General features: G+C 48.9%; 1 protein-coding gene across 4 annotated transcripts; it reads right to left on the reverse strand.

Annotated features, from left to right (window-relative positions):
• Positions 1-115: 115 nt before the first annotated feature.
• Positions 116-17,004, reverse strand: MRPS18A (mitochondrial ribosomal protein S18A). Of its 4 annotated transcripts, none has more exons than XM_040473633.1 (6): positions 16,864-17,000; positions 8,994-9,025; positions 6,498-6,605; positions 3,708-3,831; positions 3,399-3,468; positions 116-480 (listed from the first exon to the last, which is right to left on the reverse strand). In XM_040473633.1, the coding sequence occupies exons 1-6, from the start codon at positions 16,973-16,975 to the stop codon at positions 336-338; spliced, it is 591 nt and encodes a 196-aa protein (XP_040329567.1). In that variant the 5' UTR covers positions 16,976-17,000; the 3' UTR covers positions 116-335. The 4 variants fall into 4 exon arrangements, with proteins under 4 accessions (XP_040329567.1, XP_040329569.1, XP_040329570.1 ...); XM_040473635.1 differs by having other exon boundaries at positions 411-480; positions 3,399-3,529; positions 16,864-17,001; XM_040473636.1 differs by lacking the exons at positions 116-480; positions 3,399-3,468 and adding an exon at positions 3,508-3,618 and having other exon boundaries at positions 16,864-17,002.
• Positions 17,005-19,194: the final 2,190 nt, after the last annotated feature.

Below are 19,194 nucleotides of genomic sequence, written 5' to 3' on the forward strand. Positions count from 1 at the left end.
ATAGGGAACCATCTTGGCCTATCACAAGGGATTAGTGACTCAACGTTTGGTAACTGGCTAGAAATGGGCTCAAGGCGCTTGCACTTCCCAGGCAGTGAGCACACATAACCAGTGGTGGAGTCCATGAGCCTGGTTTATGATATTCTTTTTTGGGAGAACTGCCAGTTATAGGACCACAACTGCTGCTCAGGGACCCCGCCACCCTCCCAGTGCTGTCACCAGGCAGGGTGAGGGCACTGAAGTTGGTCCATTGCCTCCTGTGCCTGCCGTGCCCATTGGAGGAGCTGGGCCAGAGTATAGGAGCTCTGGTCACGTTCTCAGGAAGCTCTGCCCCGTCAGTGATACAGCACCAAAGGCTTTCTTGAGTAGGAGATGTTGTCTTTCAGGAGGGGTGACCCCACAGCCATGCGCACTTTGTTCCAGCGGCGGCCTTTATTATAGATGGGCTTGACGGAGCGGGGAGACCAGCGGGTCAGGTACCTGTGGAGGGAGGGTAGGGAGGTGGCTGTGAGGGCAGTGGCCCATGCTAGAGCTGGGAGAATGGGTACTGTCTCCTCAGGCCAGAGCCTTTCACCAGTTTCTCTTCTTGAGGAGCAGGGGCTTTTCCTGGGAGCAATGACTGAGTGTGCTGTAAACAGATGGGCTGGGCTCTTGCTGCCTCAAGTGTGTGTGGCCAGGGTCAGGCAGCCCAGGGCCACGCGCTCCCTTGATCTTTATGAGTTGTCAGTGTTTGTGTGTATACTTGCTGGGGGAGGAGGCGGGGGAAGAGGTTGCCCAGAGAGCAGATCATTCCTCTCTGGCCTCAGTCATGGGGAGAGGAGAGGCTGATGTAAGGCCTGGAGGAATCCTTCCCTCTTCCCCACTTGGCTCCCTCTGCCAACCCAGCCTTCCGGGAGCTCCCCTGGGCAGCCATACTGGTGTAGGACCCTTGCCCCTCACCCAACCCATGATGGGAGCCAAGGGTGAGGGCCTGTGGCACAGACCTAGCCCAGGAAGGTTCCTGTAAGCAGGAGGGGGGTGGGGAAAGATGGCTGCCGCCCACAGTCCTTTGGCCTCCTTTGGGGATGGCCAGGGCCCTGACAGTTCCCGGAAAAGTGGCTCATGCCGGCTAGGACTGGGGTTTACTCCATCCAGAATGAAACCTGGATCTTGTCCAGAGAGGCCCACCCTTCGTCCTGAAAGCTCAGCTATGGCAAAGCCAGGCTCCTCCCCTGCCTCCACTCGAGGCTGGGGCTCAACCCAGCCACCTCTAGAGACCCTCATATGAGAAACTTTTTCATTAAAAAAAAATTAATCACCTTGGTTGAAAATTTTTGGATAAAACTGGAAAAAAAAAAAAAAAAAAAGATTGCTGATTTATACATTTCAGCTGAACTCCCCCGGACCTTGGTTTCCTGCTCTTAGCCTCGTGCAAAGGGATCAGCTCTGAGAGGAAGTAAAAAGCTGTGGGAAGTGCTGGCCTACACTCCAAGTATGGGCAGGGAGGGAAGGGCTCTCCAGTATACTGTCAATGTCAGTGCCCCCATCAGGGAGACTTTTGTGTAGTAGGTGGGGCCCAGGGATGGCCTGTCTATGGCTGGTGGTGCTGGGACAGCAGAAGAGTAAAGGTAAAGGGAGGGGAACACCCGGCAGGTCCCCGAGCTGCCATCTCCCAGTTTTCAGAAGGGGTGAAGAGATGTAGTATGGGAACAGGCTCCCCAAAAGGAATGCTCATTGGGATCAAGGACCCCAGAATATCTTGAGGCTGACCAGGTTCTTCAAAGCTGCTACCCTAAGGCCGTTTTCCCCCTGCCCTGGAGAGACCAGCGGTAAGCTGGGCTTTGGCTAGCTCTGGGCCTGATGCCTGTGCCACATGGAACAGCCAGCTGGCAGGGGGGAGTGCCTAGGTGGCCTCCAGTTAGCTCTCTGGGGAACACTCCAGCTCTAGGAAGAACTGAGGCTCCTTTCTATCTCTCCTGAAGGGGCCAGGGAAGAGGGAAGTGTAGCTCCCCAGAGCCCAGCAGAGCCTGGGCCAGTATATGACAGCTCAAGGACCTCTGGATGGAATCATAAAGTCCCTTGCAAGGGAATCAAACTCCCTCGTAGTCAGGACTTCCCCCCCACCCCCCCAGAGTGGCCTTTTGCAACTCAAGAGCCCCCACACATCATCAATCCCGTGTCACGTTAAAGGACACCGGATATATGGGAGGGAGCCTGGCCTTGCTTCAAAGGCCTGAGGGCAGGATGGATTGTGTCCTCAGGCCGGCTGCTGTCTCTTTACAAGTCAGAAGGGAGGGTAGGCTCAACCCCCAAATGGTCCAGGAAAGGAAGAGGTTAATATGATCTGCTCCCCCAGGGCTGCGGGCAAATGACACAGCTAGCAACGTGGGAGGTACAGGTGGAGATGGGCATGGGGCCAGGGTGCTGGTGAGGTGTCAGTGAAGACCCAGCTCTGGCCCTGCACCCCCAGTCCGCTGCCTGGCCTCCCACCCTCTGTGTCTGCCATTTTGTTGGGGATCAGCCTTAGAGGTTTGCTGTGGGTGCGGTGTCTTGCTCTGCTTCAACCATCTTTGGTCCCCTACAGACAGCAGTTATAGTAGCAGCTGGACAGACTGCGGAGGGCAGGGGCTGCTGATGGGGGGGGGGGGGGCCACAAGAAGGAAGACCAAAATCAACTTTATAAACCCAGATCTACTCTCAACAAGGGGGTATTACAGATCTAGGAAGACATGAGTATGGTAAAGGAGCTGTCTGGGAGTGTGAGACAGGAATGTGTTTCTATATCAGAAGGGGCCACCCTGCTTAGGCTGAAAGGCAGACTGATTGATTCCAGGATCTAGGGGCCTTCCTCTCTACATAAGCTCAGGACCTCCCAGGCTGCCATGAACAGCCTTGCAGGTTAACTGCAGGACTCTAGGGAGCGCCATTTGAAAATCTGGTCTATGTGGATGCTAAAGCTCTGTAGTGTTGGACGTGCACAGTGGCCCTACCCCAAAGAGCCCTCCCATTTCTAAGGCCTCATTTTGCCCTTTAGTAACCCTAGTGCTGGGATACCGAAGTTTGTAGAAGTGCTCTGACATTCCCATAGCAACTCAGTATGATGTCATAAACAGGGGATTAGCACATTCTAATGCCCAACCAGCAGACCTTCTTACCCTCTTTGCCCCTATGCTAAGTGCCCAGCTGGGGAGGGAAGAGGAGAGAGGCTGAGGCCAGCAGGGGAGGCTCACAGAAGTGTGCACGGCGTCAACCGCAGCGGCGGTGGGTGCTCATGCTGGGAGGGATGGAACGGACAGCCAAGCACCCCTCTAGCTTTCAGAGCTGTGGGACGAGCTCCAGTAAATGGCTTCCCCAGTGGAATACAGTGAGAGCAGAGGGCCTGCCAAATGCTCCTGGTGCTGACACCCAGGTTTGCTTACCGATTGAGCTGGGGTTTGCTCTTCGGAACAAATCCTTCAGGAAGCCGAGGCCTGTGATTTGGGAACAGACCTGAGTGGAAGCAAGAGCACATGTGGAATGGTCTTGTAGCTCCCTTTGCAGCTCTCGGGTGCTAGAGGGAAAGCCCAGGGGGGCAGGAAGTTGGCACCAGGTGGCGGGTATAATGAAGACTCTGGATGTCCATTTCTCTTCCAGGAGGGGCTGGAACATGGGGTGGCCAGCGAGGGGTGGGATCGGGGGGATAGCACCTATAGCCCTCTGCCCCTCTTAGCCCCGAGAGGGCATTCTACCTGCCCGGTGTGCCATCTTCACACACTCCTCAATCTTGCGGTGCTCTTCCTGGCACAAGCCTGTGATCCTTCGAGGCAGCATGCCCCCGCAAGGCCGGATGAACTGACTGAGCAGCAGAACATCCTGGTGGAAAGGGAAAACTGCAGACACTCAGCTGGTAGGTGTTTGATATAGGGAACCAGGGTCTTGTGGCCTACAGGGGGGGGCCGTCCCACCCCAGCACTCCAGGGGGTTGATGTCTCCCTCAGGAACCAACCTGATACCACACCTTCTATATAGAGCTTTGCACACTGTTCCACCTTTACCCTAACAAAAGTTAAATCCCAACTTGATAAGATTTTCCAACCCATAACCAACTCCAAAGGCTCTCAGCTCCTCCGTAAGAATCTTTGATAGATTAGAAAACAAACTCTTCAAGAAGGGTTAATCTTGGGGCACCTGGGTGGCTCAATTTGTTGAGCATTGGACTCTGGATTCAGCTCAGGTCATGATCTTACGGTTTGTGAGACTGAGCCCCATGTTGGGTTCTGTGCTGAGCGTGGAGCCTGCTTAAGATTTTCTCTCTCCCTCTGCCCTCCCCTGCTTGCTCTTTAAAAAAAAAAAAAAAGTGCATTAATCTTTCGAGCACCAGCAGCATCTTTTTTGGTAATGAAACGTCTATTATTCTCCTTGGGTGAGATAGGGGGCACGTCACAGATTTACACACAAGAGGCAAAGTGGGAAAATGGGTACCATATCTACCCCAAAGCCTACATGCCATGGGACCAGAATACACACAGACCACCCCTCCAACCTATGCTCTTCCCTTGGAAGTGTGAGGCAGCATATGAGCCGAGTGGGAGGGGACGAGGGTTGTGAAGTTGAATGCCACATCTTCTTAAGCCCCCTGTGAGCAGATGTGAATGGATCCTCAGGCTTCCTTTGGACTGTGAGACCGCTTTGGACAAGTGAAGGAAACAAGGACAAACAGAGCCAAAATCAAGACCAGAGTTGAGTTCCCCTTCCAACTTTCATAGGGTGGCTGAGGGGGTTAAATAAAAGGCTATTACTTCCCGATGGAGATGGCAGCCCCGCCCACCTGAGGGGCCTGGCATGCCAGTCTCAGCAGTCATGTTCCACAAACGGACTTGCTGCCCTGGCAGGCGCCTCGCTGTATAACCGCAGATTTGTTTTAATCACTGGACAGCTCCTCAGGGACCCGAGCCCCCAATTCCCACCCCTGTAATCTTTAGAATCTGGTGAAAAGAACTTGGATTAGATTATCCAGGACTAATAAACTGGGCCCACAGCCCCAGCCCCCCACTGCAGGCTGCCAAGCAAGCCGACAGCTTTGTGCAGCTCAGGCTAACATTGTCCTGAGTGGAAAGGGGTAAAAGGAAAACAACTTTAGCCTTTACCTCGGAGGGGATTGGATTTCTTCTGCTGGATAAACACAGCCAAATCCATTTCCTGGAAACGGCTGGTAGAAAGAGTGCCCCATGGTGGTTAGGCAGGTGTGGGCTTCACTTCCCCATTTTCAGCTGGGATTCTAAGTATGGACACAACCCCACTAACTTCATGTCACAAGAAGCTGTCAACACTGCTCTGTGACCTGCAGGCTTCCGATTACTTCAGGCAGTTATGAGCAGAAGGGCCCGGGGCAGAGTGAAAGGAGCCCCCCTCCCTGCTGGGTGGCCCAGAGCCAAGGCTCCCGGCCCAGGAGATTAGTCGGGTCATTCTGTTCAGATCCCATGGGCATGTGGCCTCTCCTGCTCTTACCACCTGACCGGGATCTCTGCCCTTAGTCATCCCATTCCACAGAGGGGCACAGGGACAACTTGCAGGTCAAATTGGCCCAGAGCCTGAATCACCTGAAGGCTAAAAATAGGGTGCTTAATGTCACCAACAGAACTCTGAAGGACAAGTATGGATTTTTCTAGGGCTGCGTCCCTTCCCCCAAGACCTCCCTGTTTCTAGAGAGGATGGCGAACAGCAGTCAGGATAGTAGGCTCTGCCTGGGTTTTGTATCCCTAGAGTTTATATCCTGGCTCTGATACTAGCTGGGTGAACTGAGGCAAATTCACCAACTTTTCCATGCCTCGAATTTCCTCATCTAGAAAACAAGGGTGAAAAAAATACCTATTTCACAGGGATATTGTGAAAGCTAAGTGAATTAAGACATGTAAATGCTTACAACAGTGCCTGACATGGAGCCTGCACTCAGTGCGGGTTACATCTTGTTGTTATTCACCATTATCACCTTTCCATGGAGACAACAGCTCTAGAAGACCTGGAGCAAACAGGAGCCTTTATAGCTTCGTATGGAAAGAGACAGTAATGTGTCCCCAGAGCATAGTGAGGACTCTCCAAATATACCCTCCTAAGAAAAGGCAAAAAGTCAAATCTAGATTCTGATTTCATCCCCTTGGGAACACGCCCTGCAAGACTGGGTTACAGGGCCCTGGTGGTCTGAACTGCATGCAACCAGACCATGATCTAAGTTAGTGACTCTCAACCCTGGCTACACATTAGGATCACCCTGGGAGCTTTAAAAAATCATGATGGCTAGGCTCCACCCCAGACCAATGGAATCAGTGTCTGGGGCGGGGCTGTTTTTTTTTTTTTTTTTTTAAGCTCCCTGGCACAGCCAGGGTTGAGAGCCATTGAACAAAATGCTCCTGTCTTTGGTGGCTCCATGAGATGCAGTGGCTGGCGGGTGGGGTTGGGGTTGGGGAGTGGGGATGCTGCTTAAGTGAACCAGGGACCATGACCTCCATGACATGCAGAACCGAGTGTCTGAGTAGACTCACCTCATAGCCATACTTGTGTTTCAGGTTCCACCGGCAGATGGGGCACTGGCCAGTGGGGTTAGGGGGGTTTGGACTTTCCTTGGGAGTCCCTGTCATCCGGCCTTCAATCTAGGAGGCAGAGAAAGAGAGCCAGTGAGGAGAAGGCCACGTGGGGCTTCAGATCCTTGAGCAACCCCCAAAATGGTGAGATGCTGGGGAAAGTTCATCTCTGGGGACATGTGGGAGTGGCTGATAGGTCTCTCCACCCAAACTGTGCTGGTGGTTCTGCAGCTTTTGTATACTGGGCCTTAGGGGTGGCCAGAGACACACGGTGGCGTGTAAGAGTAGTGGCAATTAGACTTAATGTTGATGGCAAGAGGGAGGGGTTTGCTTTATCAGCTGAACACTATCTTCCCTTCCTCAAACAAAACAAAACAAAGCAAAAGAAAACACCAGAACATCATGTTTCGTGCTTTGGGAAAAAGTAATAAATGCATATGCTAAGAAGTTTCAAACTGTGCAGGGATACACAGTTAAAAGGAAGTCTCCCTCCCATCCCACATATCCTTCTCAGAGGAAAGTGCCATTTCCAGCTTCATCTTACAGAGGTAAGTCTATGCCAGTGGTTCTCCACCAGGCTGGATTTTGCCCCCCAGGGGATGTGGGACAATGTCTGAGACATTTTAGATTGCCACAGCTGGGGGATGGGGTGCTACTGGCATCTAGCTGGGAAGCTGCTAACTGTGCTACAAGGCACAGAACAGCCCCCACAACAGATTTAGCCGGCCCCAAATGCCAACAGCACTGAGGCTGAGAAAGCCTGATCTATCCCTCTACAAGCAGGTATCGTGTACCCTCCTGCTTTTTCTCTCTCTTTTTAAAACACACGTGGGAAGATACACTCCCCCGCCTTCCTCCTTGCTTTCATCATTTTGGATGCCACCTTTCAAATCCTGCTGAGGCCACGTGTGCAATGACCTCCGCCATTGCTGCTGTATCCTGTGACACAGCCTTGGAATTAATAAGCCAATGATCTGGGAGGCAGCTCTGATTACAAGAGGGGGAGTTTAGAAAACCTTGCTGATTGAGGCCATGGATTATGAGAGTGAGGCTGGGCTCTGGGAGGAAAGCAATACTGTCTCCTGGGGGAGAACTGGCAAAAGGGAAAGGGGGCTGGATGCAATGCAAGGCTGTGCGGGCACTGCTACCTAACTTTCTACCAAGGCTATCACAGCCATGCCAGAAATGGAGAAGTGCATTGGGGAAAACGTGGAGACGCATGGTAGGTCTTGGGAGGAAGTTAAGGCGGACCTGACGGGGGAGAGAGCTAACATTTATTGACTCCCCACTGTATGCCTGGCTCTGTGCTAATAATGGTTCACATGTATCACCCCATTTTACCCCTATGACCTAGTGAGGGAAGCATCATAATATTATTTTATAGATGAAGACAGTGAGACCCAGAAAGTGAGCAGTACCCAAAGGTAGCCAGGGGTCTCACAGTGCCACAATGTCTCCACGTTTATTTTGCAAATAGCAAATTCACGCTCCATATGGAAAAACACTCCATATTCAAAGGTCAGATATATTTTTCTCCACCAGCATGGAGTTTCTAGGGTGAATGCTTGTTTTGGCTTTGAGTAAGGGAACCAAAAGAGGTGCCCAGAGGGATGGGAGCCCCCTAAAAAGAACTGTTTTGAGGTTAACCAGTGAAAAGCTGGAGGAAGTATTCTGGGGAGGACCCAAAGAGGGAACCCAAAGAGGGCTTGTCCTGGGGATAAGACTGCCTTGAGGAGGATCAAGCGTGGCTGGCTGCCAGAGGGGTTAAATCCCTGGTCGACATGGAAGTTAGAGGCTTCTGGGAGCTCTGTGGAGTAGTTGAGGGTTCCTTGGAAGCATGGCAGGCCATGTGAAAACAACGCTGTCTTTTAGGGATTGTAGGATAATCTAGGCCCCATGACTCCCCGAGGAAGGGAGGTGAGATGGGCCTACTGAGGGAAAGGGGGGAGTAGGTGGATGAAGAATCATTCTAACTACTTAACCAACAGACAAGCCAGCGCACTAGCTAGAGAGCCCAGGGCCCAGACAGTGTCACCTTTTAACTGTGTCACTTAAGAAGTAGCTTGGTCATTCTAGGCAGGAAAGAAAGGGACTGAGATCCAGGCTCCCCACCATGGGTCAGCTTATTTGGGCTTTCCAGTCTCACCACTGCCTTAGTTTCCCCTTTAGAAAACTGATTAATCACCCACCAAAGAACGTATCAACAAAGACCTCTGAGACCTTGTCATACGAAATGCCACTTTAATCAAATAACAGAGGCCTCAGTCCAGGCACAGTGACTGTTTCTGATTCAACCACTACAGTGCACAGCTTGAAAAATGGTAGACTATGGGATTTATGATGACAGAGGGAGCTGCTCCTGAAGCCAGGAGTCCAGTTTGGGCCTCCGTCCATCTTTCCCTCCCAGGCAGCTACAAGCATTAAAGACGCTGTAGTGGCCAGCTCAATGATACTTACTATAGTTGTCTTCCCTTCTTGGATCTCCACCACTACAGAGATAAAGGGGAAAAATTAGGTCAGCCATTTAATAAGGAACAGGGAGTTTCAAATAATAGCTCAAATTCTACACATGCAGAAAAACGGAGCTTTCAGTCTGCACTCTCCCACTATCCCCACCTGGAAGAGAAAAGGGTACAGGGTTCACCTCCAAGTGCCAAGGCTCTATGCCCTTGAGGCTAGGTGGGGACAAGCCTAGATCCCCAAGTAATATCATCTCTCTGGGATTAAGGGTCTCCACATTGTTTTTGCTGTTCTGAGCCAAAATTCATCTTGGTTCTAAACCAGGGGAATTGGCAAGATCCTACCCTACCATGCCTAGCGATGTGACCTCAGAGGTGAGGTGGGGGTGGGGACAGTAGCATCTAAAAGATCTTCAAAAGTACCTACTGCATGTGTCCTTTCGTGACAAGAATCAGACAAACATGGCTTCTGACCCTGACGTTTCAGACACAGGAGTGAACTAATGCTGTGCCAGCGGCCCCACAGCAGACAAGCAGATGGCACTCCCAGAACTCAGCCTGGGAAGCCGGGTTACAGCTGTATGAGGCAGTAGTGTGACTTAACTCCTCTGTCCTTCTCCACTCCTCTCCTGCAGGGTTGCACCTTTGCTGCATGTACACTGGAGAGGGTGGTGGGGGAGAGGGCCCTGCAGACGCTGGTCCAGGCTGAGTTTTCAGGAGAGCACTGCAATTCCAGACAGAGCTCTCCACCTGTTAAGGTCTGAGGCAGTCAGAAGAAAACTTGAGGGCAAGACAGTAAGTCACACACACATCCATCAGGCTGTATGTATTTACTCCTGGTGTACTCAACCAGGATGCAGAATGACAACTTCAACAATATTCAAAGAAGAACCAAGCCCATGGTGCATGTTCGGCAAACATGATCAAACAAAGTTCTTGGAGGGGCGCCTGGGTGGCTCAGTTGGCTAAGCCTCCGACTTCTTCGGCTCAGGTCATGATCTCGTGGTTCAGGAGTTCAAGCCCCGCATCGGGCTCTGTGCTGACAGGTTGGAGCCTGGAGCCTGCTTTGGATTCTGTGTCTCCCTCTCTCTGCCCCTTCCCTGCTCACACTGTCTCTCTCTCAAAAATAAACATTAAAAAAAAAAGTTCTTGGAGATTCTTCCTTGTTCTCCCAGTTTCTTTAGAAAGAGAGAAACCATTGCCATTAGCATAGGAACTGGTACACAGCACATGCTCAATAAATGCTAGCTAGCATCAAGACCACGAAGTACTTGTCATGGTTCCCTTCTGGCTGCTAATTACTGTCACTGAAAACTTCGGTCCACTTAGCTAGACTGCAAATTGCCTCCCTAAATACTAAAACTGGATTTTAACCGCAGCTTGGCTACCATAATGAGTTTTACTCAGCTTCAGCCAAGGCAAGGAGTAGTGCAGATTAGAGAGAGCCTAAGGTTGTTCTTCATGTTAAGAATCTAGTGAAGGGTCGCTTGGGTGGCTCAGTCGGTTAAGTGTCCGACTTCGGCTCAGGTCATGATCTTGCGGTTGGCAGGTTTGAGCCCGACACCAGGCTCTGTGCTGACAGCTCAGATCCTGGAGCCTGCTTCAGGTTCTGTGTCTCCCTCTCTCTCTCCCCCTCCCCCACTCCTGCTCTGTGTCTCTCAAAAATAAATAAACATTAAAAAAAAATCTAGTGAAAATTATGGATCTTTTCCTGGAAACACGCTGATGAGCATACAATCAGACGTAGACTTCAGGAGGCTCAGACCCCTGAAGCTGTGTACCCAAATGGTAATGCTGTTTTCATTCAGTGGTGGCAGTACGTGAATTTATTCTCTTTATGCCTGTCCGTATTTTCTAAAGTTTCTAAAATAAACACGTACTGCTTTTGCAATAAATAACAAACAAGAAAAAGAGAGAAAGAGAATGTCTAAGAAAAAAATGAGGCAATTCTAACTCAACTGGAGGCCCAGGGCAGCATCTGTGATCACTGAGTTCTGTGACCAACACCTAATTGGACACAGACTGTCTGGAATTGTCCCCCATTTATTTTTTTGGGCAAGACCATTCAGAAAGACTCATTACTCCAAAACGACCAACCTGAGAGCCCCTCACTGTTCCCACTCCAGATACACAAAGGAGTAATGATGGCCAGAAACGCCCTGAGGCTTCCTCCAGAACACTGTAGTTACTAATCCATTCAAAGACAAACTAGTTTTCTCCCTGTAAAAGAAACTGCGTCACCCCACACACGGATCTACTTGTTCAGAACAGAGACCAGCCTAAGCGGGATGTGGGTGAGACTCAGACTGATGCTCAGTCAGGAGGCCAGCACAGCTGCAGGAAGACGGTCACTGGAACGTGTCAATGTACAAACGCAGGGGGAGCAGAAAAAGGACTCAGCCCCAGCTCAGCAGGGCTTCCAGGCACCCTGGAAACTTTGCAAAAACCAACTTGGGAGAGGGGCAGAGAGCAACCAAATCTAAGCAGCAACAGGTGAGGGGCAAGTTTTTAATAATCCCGGTAGGAAACAAAAGGAGAGACACAATTCTGGTACACTCAAGCCAGCAGGAGAACGATGTCTTGAAACATGAAGCGGATAAACATGTGGTTCCCCTCTCTGTGGAGGCACTTGGGTCCTAACCATGAGGTAAACAAATCTAACAGAACACACATCACTCCCGGCAAAGAACCAAACCCTGAAGTCATCTCATTGGCCCCTGGAAGAGAGATCAAAAGCCTGTGGCCAGCTCCCCACACAGCAACCCTGAGCCAGTGAATCATCTTACTATAATCCAGTGGGTAAAACAATAGGCAGATGCTTATCTTATGCAGACAACTTGTCAAACCAGAAGGAATGACCTGAGAACTCTTGCAGGATTGAGAGTGATCAGGGCTGTGTCTCAGTGCAGGGGCAGGAGGCCTGGCTGGAGCCTGAAGAGGCCCCTAGCAGATTTTAAGCCTCCGAAAACAGGAGATAGGAATCAAAATAGTATTGATTTTCAGTGTGCATACAAAAACAAGTCAAAACCAAACAAACCCTGAGATCCATTTTGTCCCTGACCTCCTCTCCGTTCAAGATGGGGATGGCCATGAAAAGCTGGACTAAGAGGTTCAGGTACTAACGGAAAACTTGTTTAGAAAAAGATGGAATCACCCTTGTGCTCTGAGGTGTGGCTATTATCAAGTAAACTAAGGAAAGACATGAAGCAGTTTTCTAAACTGGAATTAGGGGTCGAATCTTCTAAGATAGGCACTTCTCATACACATCAAATCATCCGTCCCATGTGAGTGAGACAACACAAGTTGCTGAGCACCTGTGGAGGGTACAGCCCTGCTCTACCTACTGTGGAGAATTAGAACAGAACAGGAAGACAGTCTTTGGCCTAGAGGAGAAAAAGGAATGAAACCAAGTATGGGAACTTCACTACAATAAAAGTCCATGCCTTGTAAAGAGGTCCTTTGAGTACTTCAATAAATACTCGCCTAGGATGGAATCCAAGATAACTGAATTATAACAGTCGAGAGCAAACAGCGCTGTGGTGAGATTGCAGTGAACGCAGAAAGACCTTGATGGCCACATAAACACAGACACAGTGAACTGCGGCAGTATAAAGACTCAACTATTTAGTAAAGTTGGAAGGAGGACCCATGAATGATGTGGAGGGCGCTGCCACAGCAAGTGCCCAGAGACCAAGTCCTTCTTGGACAGGATCCATGGAAACCAAGTCCCAAGCACAGTATTACAGAACGGAGTCACTGATGGCTAACAGGCGGCACTTACAAGTCTTAGGGCAGGGCCAGGGAGTCGAGTGGGGGTTTGGGATGTGTGGCAGCACTTCTGGCTATTGACTACTTTTCTCAAGCTCCTTCCCCACTCCCTTTTGTTCATCTTTAGTTCTGTTACCAAAGTTTTCTTTTTTTTATTTTTTATTTATAGATTTTTTTTTAAACGTTTTATTTATTTTTGAGACAGAGAGAAACAGAGCATGAATGAGGCAGGGGCAGAGAGAGAGGGAGACACAGAATCGGAAGCAGGCTCCAGGCTCTGAGCCATCAGCCCAGAGCCTGACGCAGGGCTCGAACCCACAGACCACGAGATCGTGACTTGAGCCGAAGTCAGACGCTTAACCGACTGAGCCATCCAGGCGCCCCTGTTACCAAAGTTTTCTGATTCCCTAATCACCTAGCCTGTTCTTTTCCCTTGGACCTCCGATGGGAATGTCCCTGTGTATTACACTTTACTATGCTTTTTCCACTAGCAGGCTACTCTGGACTATGTCCCTTCAAGTCTGGAAAGCCCCCAACTCACCCACTCGTCTCTTAAAGCTTTTAGCTATAGAGATGTCCACTTGACATGCACATCCTTGTCTGAATTGCTAAGTCCTCCAGAAAACCCCTTAGCTAACTGGAAAAGATGAAGAAAATTCCTCAGCCTTTACTCATTTCAACATACTCTGCACTGGTTTCTGATAGATGATTATTATTCATTCAGATAGTCACCTCTGTTTATTTTTGTTTTAAATACATTTCCTTCCCACGGGGCGCCTGGGTGGCTCAGTCAGTTGAGTGCCCAACTCTTGGTTTCAGCTCAGGTCATGGTATCACGGTTTGTGGGGTTCAAGCCCTGCATTGGGCTCCATGCTGACAGTGCGGAGCCTGCTTGGGATTCTCTCTCACCCTCTCTCTCTCTCTGCCTCTCCCCCATTCACTCTTTCTCTCAAAAATAAATAAACTTAAAATAAAAAAAAATTTAAATACATTTCCTTCCCAAGAGTGATAAGGCAGGAATGAGATCTAACACAATCTTTCCCATAAAAAGTACTAATGGTCCTCGGCGAGTTAAGTGATGAGAGTTTTCACTGGGGGAGAACCACAGGGAAGCCCTTCTGTCGAGTAGCCCAGTGATATTAATGGTGGAGAGGGAAGAGTGCTGGCTCTACTTCAAGGCCATCACTTACTAGCTGTGTGATCTTGGGCAGCTACTGAACTCCTCTGGGCCAGATTTTCTCATTGTAAAAATGTTAGTAATATCCACCTGTAAGAACTGTTGAGAAGGGGGTGCCTGGGTGGCTCAGTCGGTTAAGTGTCCGACTTCGGCTCAGGTCATGATCTCATGGCTTGTGATTTTGAGCCCTGTGTCAGGCTCTGTGCTGACGGTCAGAGCCTGGAGCTTGCTTTGGATTCTGTGTCTCCGTTTCTCTCTGCTTCTTCCTTCTTGCACTCTGTCTCTGTCTCTCTCAAGAATAAACATTAAAAAAAAAATTGAGAAGACTGAATAAATGTATGTGGAAAACCTAGCACAGTGCTTGCAGCAGGGCGCATACTAAACCACAATTTCCATTTTTATCTTCCTTCACTTTTGCTTTTTCCAGGATCTTTTTTGCTTTTTTTGTGTCCCTCTGATCAACCTTAAACCAGCAGCACAACTAACATTTCAGCCCAGGCTGTCCTTTGCTGGGGATGCCATCCTGTGCACTGGATGTTTCGCAGCATCCCTGGCCTCTACCCACCAAATACCAGGACTACCAGTTGTGACAACCAAAAGTGTTTCTAGACATTGCCAAATGTTCCCTGGGGGACAAAACTGCCCCCGGTTGAGAACCACTGCTTTAGCCTGAGAGTCTCTACAGGCAAGTGTTGGGTGTTCATGAACTCTGCCTATAATTAGGGAGTACTGTCTGATACTCTAAAAAGTAGGATGAGTATTTTCAGCAAAACACCAGCTTCCTCCCCACAACTTTAAATAGTGTATCAAGACAAAGTGGTTTCATTTAAAGGCTTTGAAGACAGGTGGTTCTCAAGCAGAATAAAGAATATGGTAATGCCTTTATGTAAGGTCACATGATTCAATGATTTAGCTTTTAGGTCTGACGGCAAGTAACACCAAAGAGTTACCAACCCAGATATTTACGGAGAGAAAGAGTTCAAAGACCAATCTGATTATACAGTCCATCATTTCACAAAATCTCCAGCTGAAAAAATTTGAATCTCAAATACTCTTTTGTAAACAAACAAACAAACCCTGATCAGGAATCAGGAAACCCTGATTCCTCTCGTGCATTCTCTGGAAACATGGCAAAAAACTGTTTTCAACTTTCAATTTCACAACGGATATGTAAACAGCAGGTGTTAGAGCCTGATGCTTGGTAGACACCCTCAAAAATCTTATGGGTATATGCTTATTGTACAGCATGGGTAGAGATGAAACATCTTACCAAGTCCTTCTGTCATCAGCATGATCTCTTTGGTACCTTTCTTCTTTATTTTTTTTTTTATTTTAATTTTTTTTTTTAACGTTTATTTATTTTTGAGACAGAGAGAGACAGAGCATGAACGGGGGAGGGTCAGAGAGAGAGGGAGACACAGAATCTGAGACAGGCTCCAGGCTCTGAGCCGTCAGCATGGAGCCCGACGTGGGGCTCGAACTCACGGACCGCGAGATCGTGACCTGAGCCGAAGTCGGACGCTTAACCGACTGAGCCACCCAGGCGCCCCGGTACCTTTCTTTATTAATGGATTAGTTTATCTAATGTTAACCAGGCAGTATCTGAATTATGTTGTTCTTTCTAGTAAATGTTCCATTTTCCCTTCACAGCTAAGTTCTTCTAACATACCTATTTCTGTTTCTTCATGAGATCTCTCTTTGATTTCCCCAAACTGGGACCCCCCCTCACCTCCCCTGAATCTGCGAGCTGGAGGCCAAGCCCAGCTAGCTGGGGCCAGGCCTACCAGGAGCCCGGTCTGCCACTGCTGTCTGAAAGCTAAAAAGAGACCCTTTCTGAGACAAATCCAATGGACGCTTCATTTGGTTCTTCTTTTTGGACTTTTCTGTTCCCTCTGACAATAAGGATTACCCTTTCCCTCTGGATACCTTTCAGCTTTGAAGGATACGTCGGCCAATACTATGCCAGAATCTTAAAAAACAAAAACAAAAACCAGTATCACTTCTTTTGCACACCACTCATCCTTTCCTGCTTCCAGCAATGCACAAAGGAAGGCTATGTCCCAAAAGACCTTTTCACTCTCTGCCAGTCCATCCTTTTTTTTTACAAAGCCTGTTCAAGACACATTCCCCTCAGTAAAACTTCCAATTGGGTTTCTGTTTCTAGTAACCAAATCTCCCTATATTTAGTCATGTAAAAACTTGCATTTGTTGGAGCATATACATATCATCTCATTAGAACCTAACTTCTCAGGAAAGGGGCTGTATCTTTTCTTTTTCCAGAATCCCTTGACAATTTGAAGTCCAGTACTTGGCCTTCTGTAAGCTCAGTTCAATGCTGGAAGCAGGCTGCCTTTCCAGACTTAACGATTATAGAAAAGGAGAACCACCATCTAGCATGTGCCTGCTTCAGCTGTTCGGTGGCTTTTCCACCTTAGCTTCCACTTCTCTGGGAGACTAGCGGCCAGGGCGGAAAAAGCCGCCATCAGAACACAGCATTTTCGGATGAGAAACTGGGGAGGGTAGCCACATGTCCTTCGCTTATGGTTCAGGGATTTTTTTTTTTTTTTAAACGAGGGAGGCAGCAGCTGGGAGAATACGGAAATCAAAACTAACATGCAGACGTTTACCGAAAACTTTTCTGAACCCCGGGACAGGTTTCTTCCTGCCTTGCTAACTAAGCAGGCCTTTCTTTCCGTCCTCCCCCCCGTCCTCCCCTACTAGTGAGAACACTTGCGAGCAGTGGGAAGTCAAGATAATAGCCTCAGGGTCTGGAAAGTGCTTCCAAGCACCCCCAGAGCGCCTGCATCTCCCGCGTTTCAGAACCGCGCTAAGGAAAGGGAGGGAGGGGCGTATGGAGACTGAGGGAAGCAACCTCCCCCGCTCTTTCCCAAACGTTGGAAGGTAGCCGGGACCCAGGACTCACCTTCCCTGAAACCGCGAGCTGGAGGCCGAGCCCAGCAGGTCGCGACTGGAGCAGCCAGGAGCCCTCGGAGCAGCCGTCCACAAGGATACACCAGCACATTGAGAGCCGCCATCTTGAAAATTAACGGTGACCGCTAGTGCACTTCCGCTTCCGGAACGGCGCGCGCGCAGCCGCAGTGGTGAGCAGGAAGTGTGCGGCTGTGGGAGTCTCGCCCCGGTAGCCTTGAATTTCTAGCTTCCTCGCCTCTCCGGCTTGGGGCTAAGCCTGGAGCCCTGTGTGAAGTCTGAGTCATTCCGAGGGTCCTGGGCAGGTGTTCTAGTTCTCATATGCCAGTCCTCGAAGTCTCAAGGTCTCTTTCGTTCCCTGACAGGTTTTCTTTGAAAATCACATACACTACACCTATTTCCTTAAAGCTTTTAAAATTCATGTGCGGATTTTTTGCTTCTTGTGGGTGGGGGTAGGCCTGTACAATGGTTAGGACTCCGGTTCTGGAACATCAGGTATCAGGTAGATCTGGCATAGAATTAATTCCTCCCTTCTCCATCAATCTCTCCTCCAACCCCAATACACACTTGCCTTTCATTCTCCTATATTTAACACTTCCCTTTGGCCTCAGAGCCTTCGTATATCTATTTCTTCTGCCTGCTCTTTGGCCACCTGGTAAAACTCCTGCTTATTTCTCCTGCTCAAAATTCACTTCCACATTAGAGTCTTCCTTAACAGGGGTTACTGGCTCTCAGCACTAGATAACTCCATTTTAGTACTTGGCACAGTCGCGGTTTTACATCTATTTGTATAATATTGTTTCTCCACCAAACTGTAAGCTCCACGAAGGCAGGGATATTGTGTTGTTGTTGTTGTTGTTGTTGTTGTTGTTGTTGTTGTTGTTGTTTTGACTTCTATCTCCAGCAATTAGCACAGTGCTGACACATAATAAATGCAACGTATAGTTGTTGAATAGTGAATGAGTAGAATTTATTTTAGAGGGTTGCGAAGATTAGATAAGACCTAAATGCTCAATAAACAGAAGCTAATTATAAGGCAGTTACTGAGATGGCCCACGTGCTAGGTACTTTACATAAGTTTGATGCACTTGCATAATGAGCAAGCTTGCAGTACTTAAACCACAACGGCCCAGTTTTCTCTCTTTTGGATTTGCAGGATAAATAATATGCTCCCCTAGAGCTACATAAGAAACACACACAGCTCAATTCTTCCACTTGGTGGCTAGGATATTCCTCTCCCACTCTCCATAATTAACCTGAAAGGGGGATTTTATAGTTTTCCTACTCTGATACATAAATGGGAGAACCAAGCTCATTAAATGGCAGAGCATGTTTCCTGACAAAGGGGAGGGAAGGAATCCATCTTCCAGTTGGGACTGTCACCCCTGGTGGACTAGGGAGATGCAGAACAGCTGCTCCATGGGGAGCTTGAGTGATACCACCATGGACAAGGAGAACAGTAGAAATGTGGCATTGGGTTACCATAAAACATTGCATTCGGCAAAGGCAGATCCTGGAGAGAAAGGTCCGTAAGAGTGAGTGAGACACATGGATTAGGAGTGGAGGAGAAGGTTTTGGTGGGGTGTATGTCAAAATGTCCTGGCCAGGATCAGGAAAGCCTTGGCCTCTCCCTATAACTTCCACATTTCTTCTGTATGTTGACTTTGAGCCCTTCCTGCTTGTACTGTTTCCCATTTCTTTTCTTTTTTTCTTTAAATCGTTATTTATTTTTGAGAGAGAGAGAGAGAGAGAGAGAGAGAGAGAGAGAGAGAGAGACAGAATACAAGTGGGGGAGGAACAGAGAGAGAGAGAGGGAGACACAGATTCTGAGGCAGGCTCCAGGCTCCGAGCTGTCAGCACAGAGCCCAACGCAGGGCTCGAACTCATGGACTGAGAGATCATGACCTGAGCTGATGTTAGACACTTAACCGACTGAGCCACCCAGGCACCCCCGTTTCCCATTTCTTTACAAGTCTCCAGCTTCTGGGGATCCAGTCACAACCAGGGCAGTAAGACAGCCCTGTCTTTGGGGGCACAGTGAGCTAAAGTATTTGAGTGCCAACCCTCTCCTCATTATCTTATCCTGACTTCTTATAATCAAATTTTATTTTAAAAAACAACTTGTGGGACACCTGGATGGCTCAGTTGGTTAAGCATCTGAATTTGACTTGGAACATGATCTCATGGTTCATGAGTTCAAGCCCTGCATCATGCTCTGTGCTGACGGTGAAAGCCTGCTTAGGATTCTCTCCCTCCCCCCTCCCCCCCTCACACTCTCTGTCTCTATCAAAATAAATATTTAAAAAACAAATTGTATTTTATATAA

The sequence above is a fragment of the Herpailurus yagouaroundi genome, unplaced genomic scaffold, assembly GCF_014898765.1.
Source record: "Herpailurus yagouaroundi ecotype Mexico unplaced genomic scaffold, PumYag 139, whole genome shotgun sequence".
Classification (NCBI taxonomy): Eukaryota; Metazoa; Chordata; class Mammalia; order Carnivora; family Felidae; genus Herpailurus; species Herpailurus yagouaroundi.

Excerpts from the sequence above, each read along its gene's own strand:
- MRPS18A (XM_040473633.1), bottom strand. The coding sequence starts at position 16,975 with ATGGCGGCTCTCAATGTGCTGGTGTATCCTTGTGGACGGCTGCTCCGA. Across the intron at positions 3,832-6,497 it reads AACACAAGTATGGCTATGAG|GATGTTCTGCTGCTCAGTCA; the intron begins GTGAGTCTACTC and ends CCTTTCCACCAG. Across the intron at positions 3,469-3,707 it reads GAAGATGGCACACCGGGCAG|GTCTGTTCCCAAATCACAGG; the intron begins GTAGAATGCCCT and ends GCTTCCACTCAG.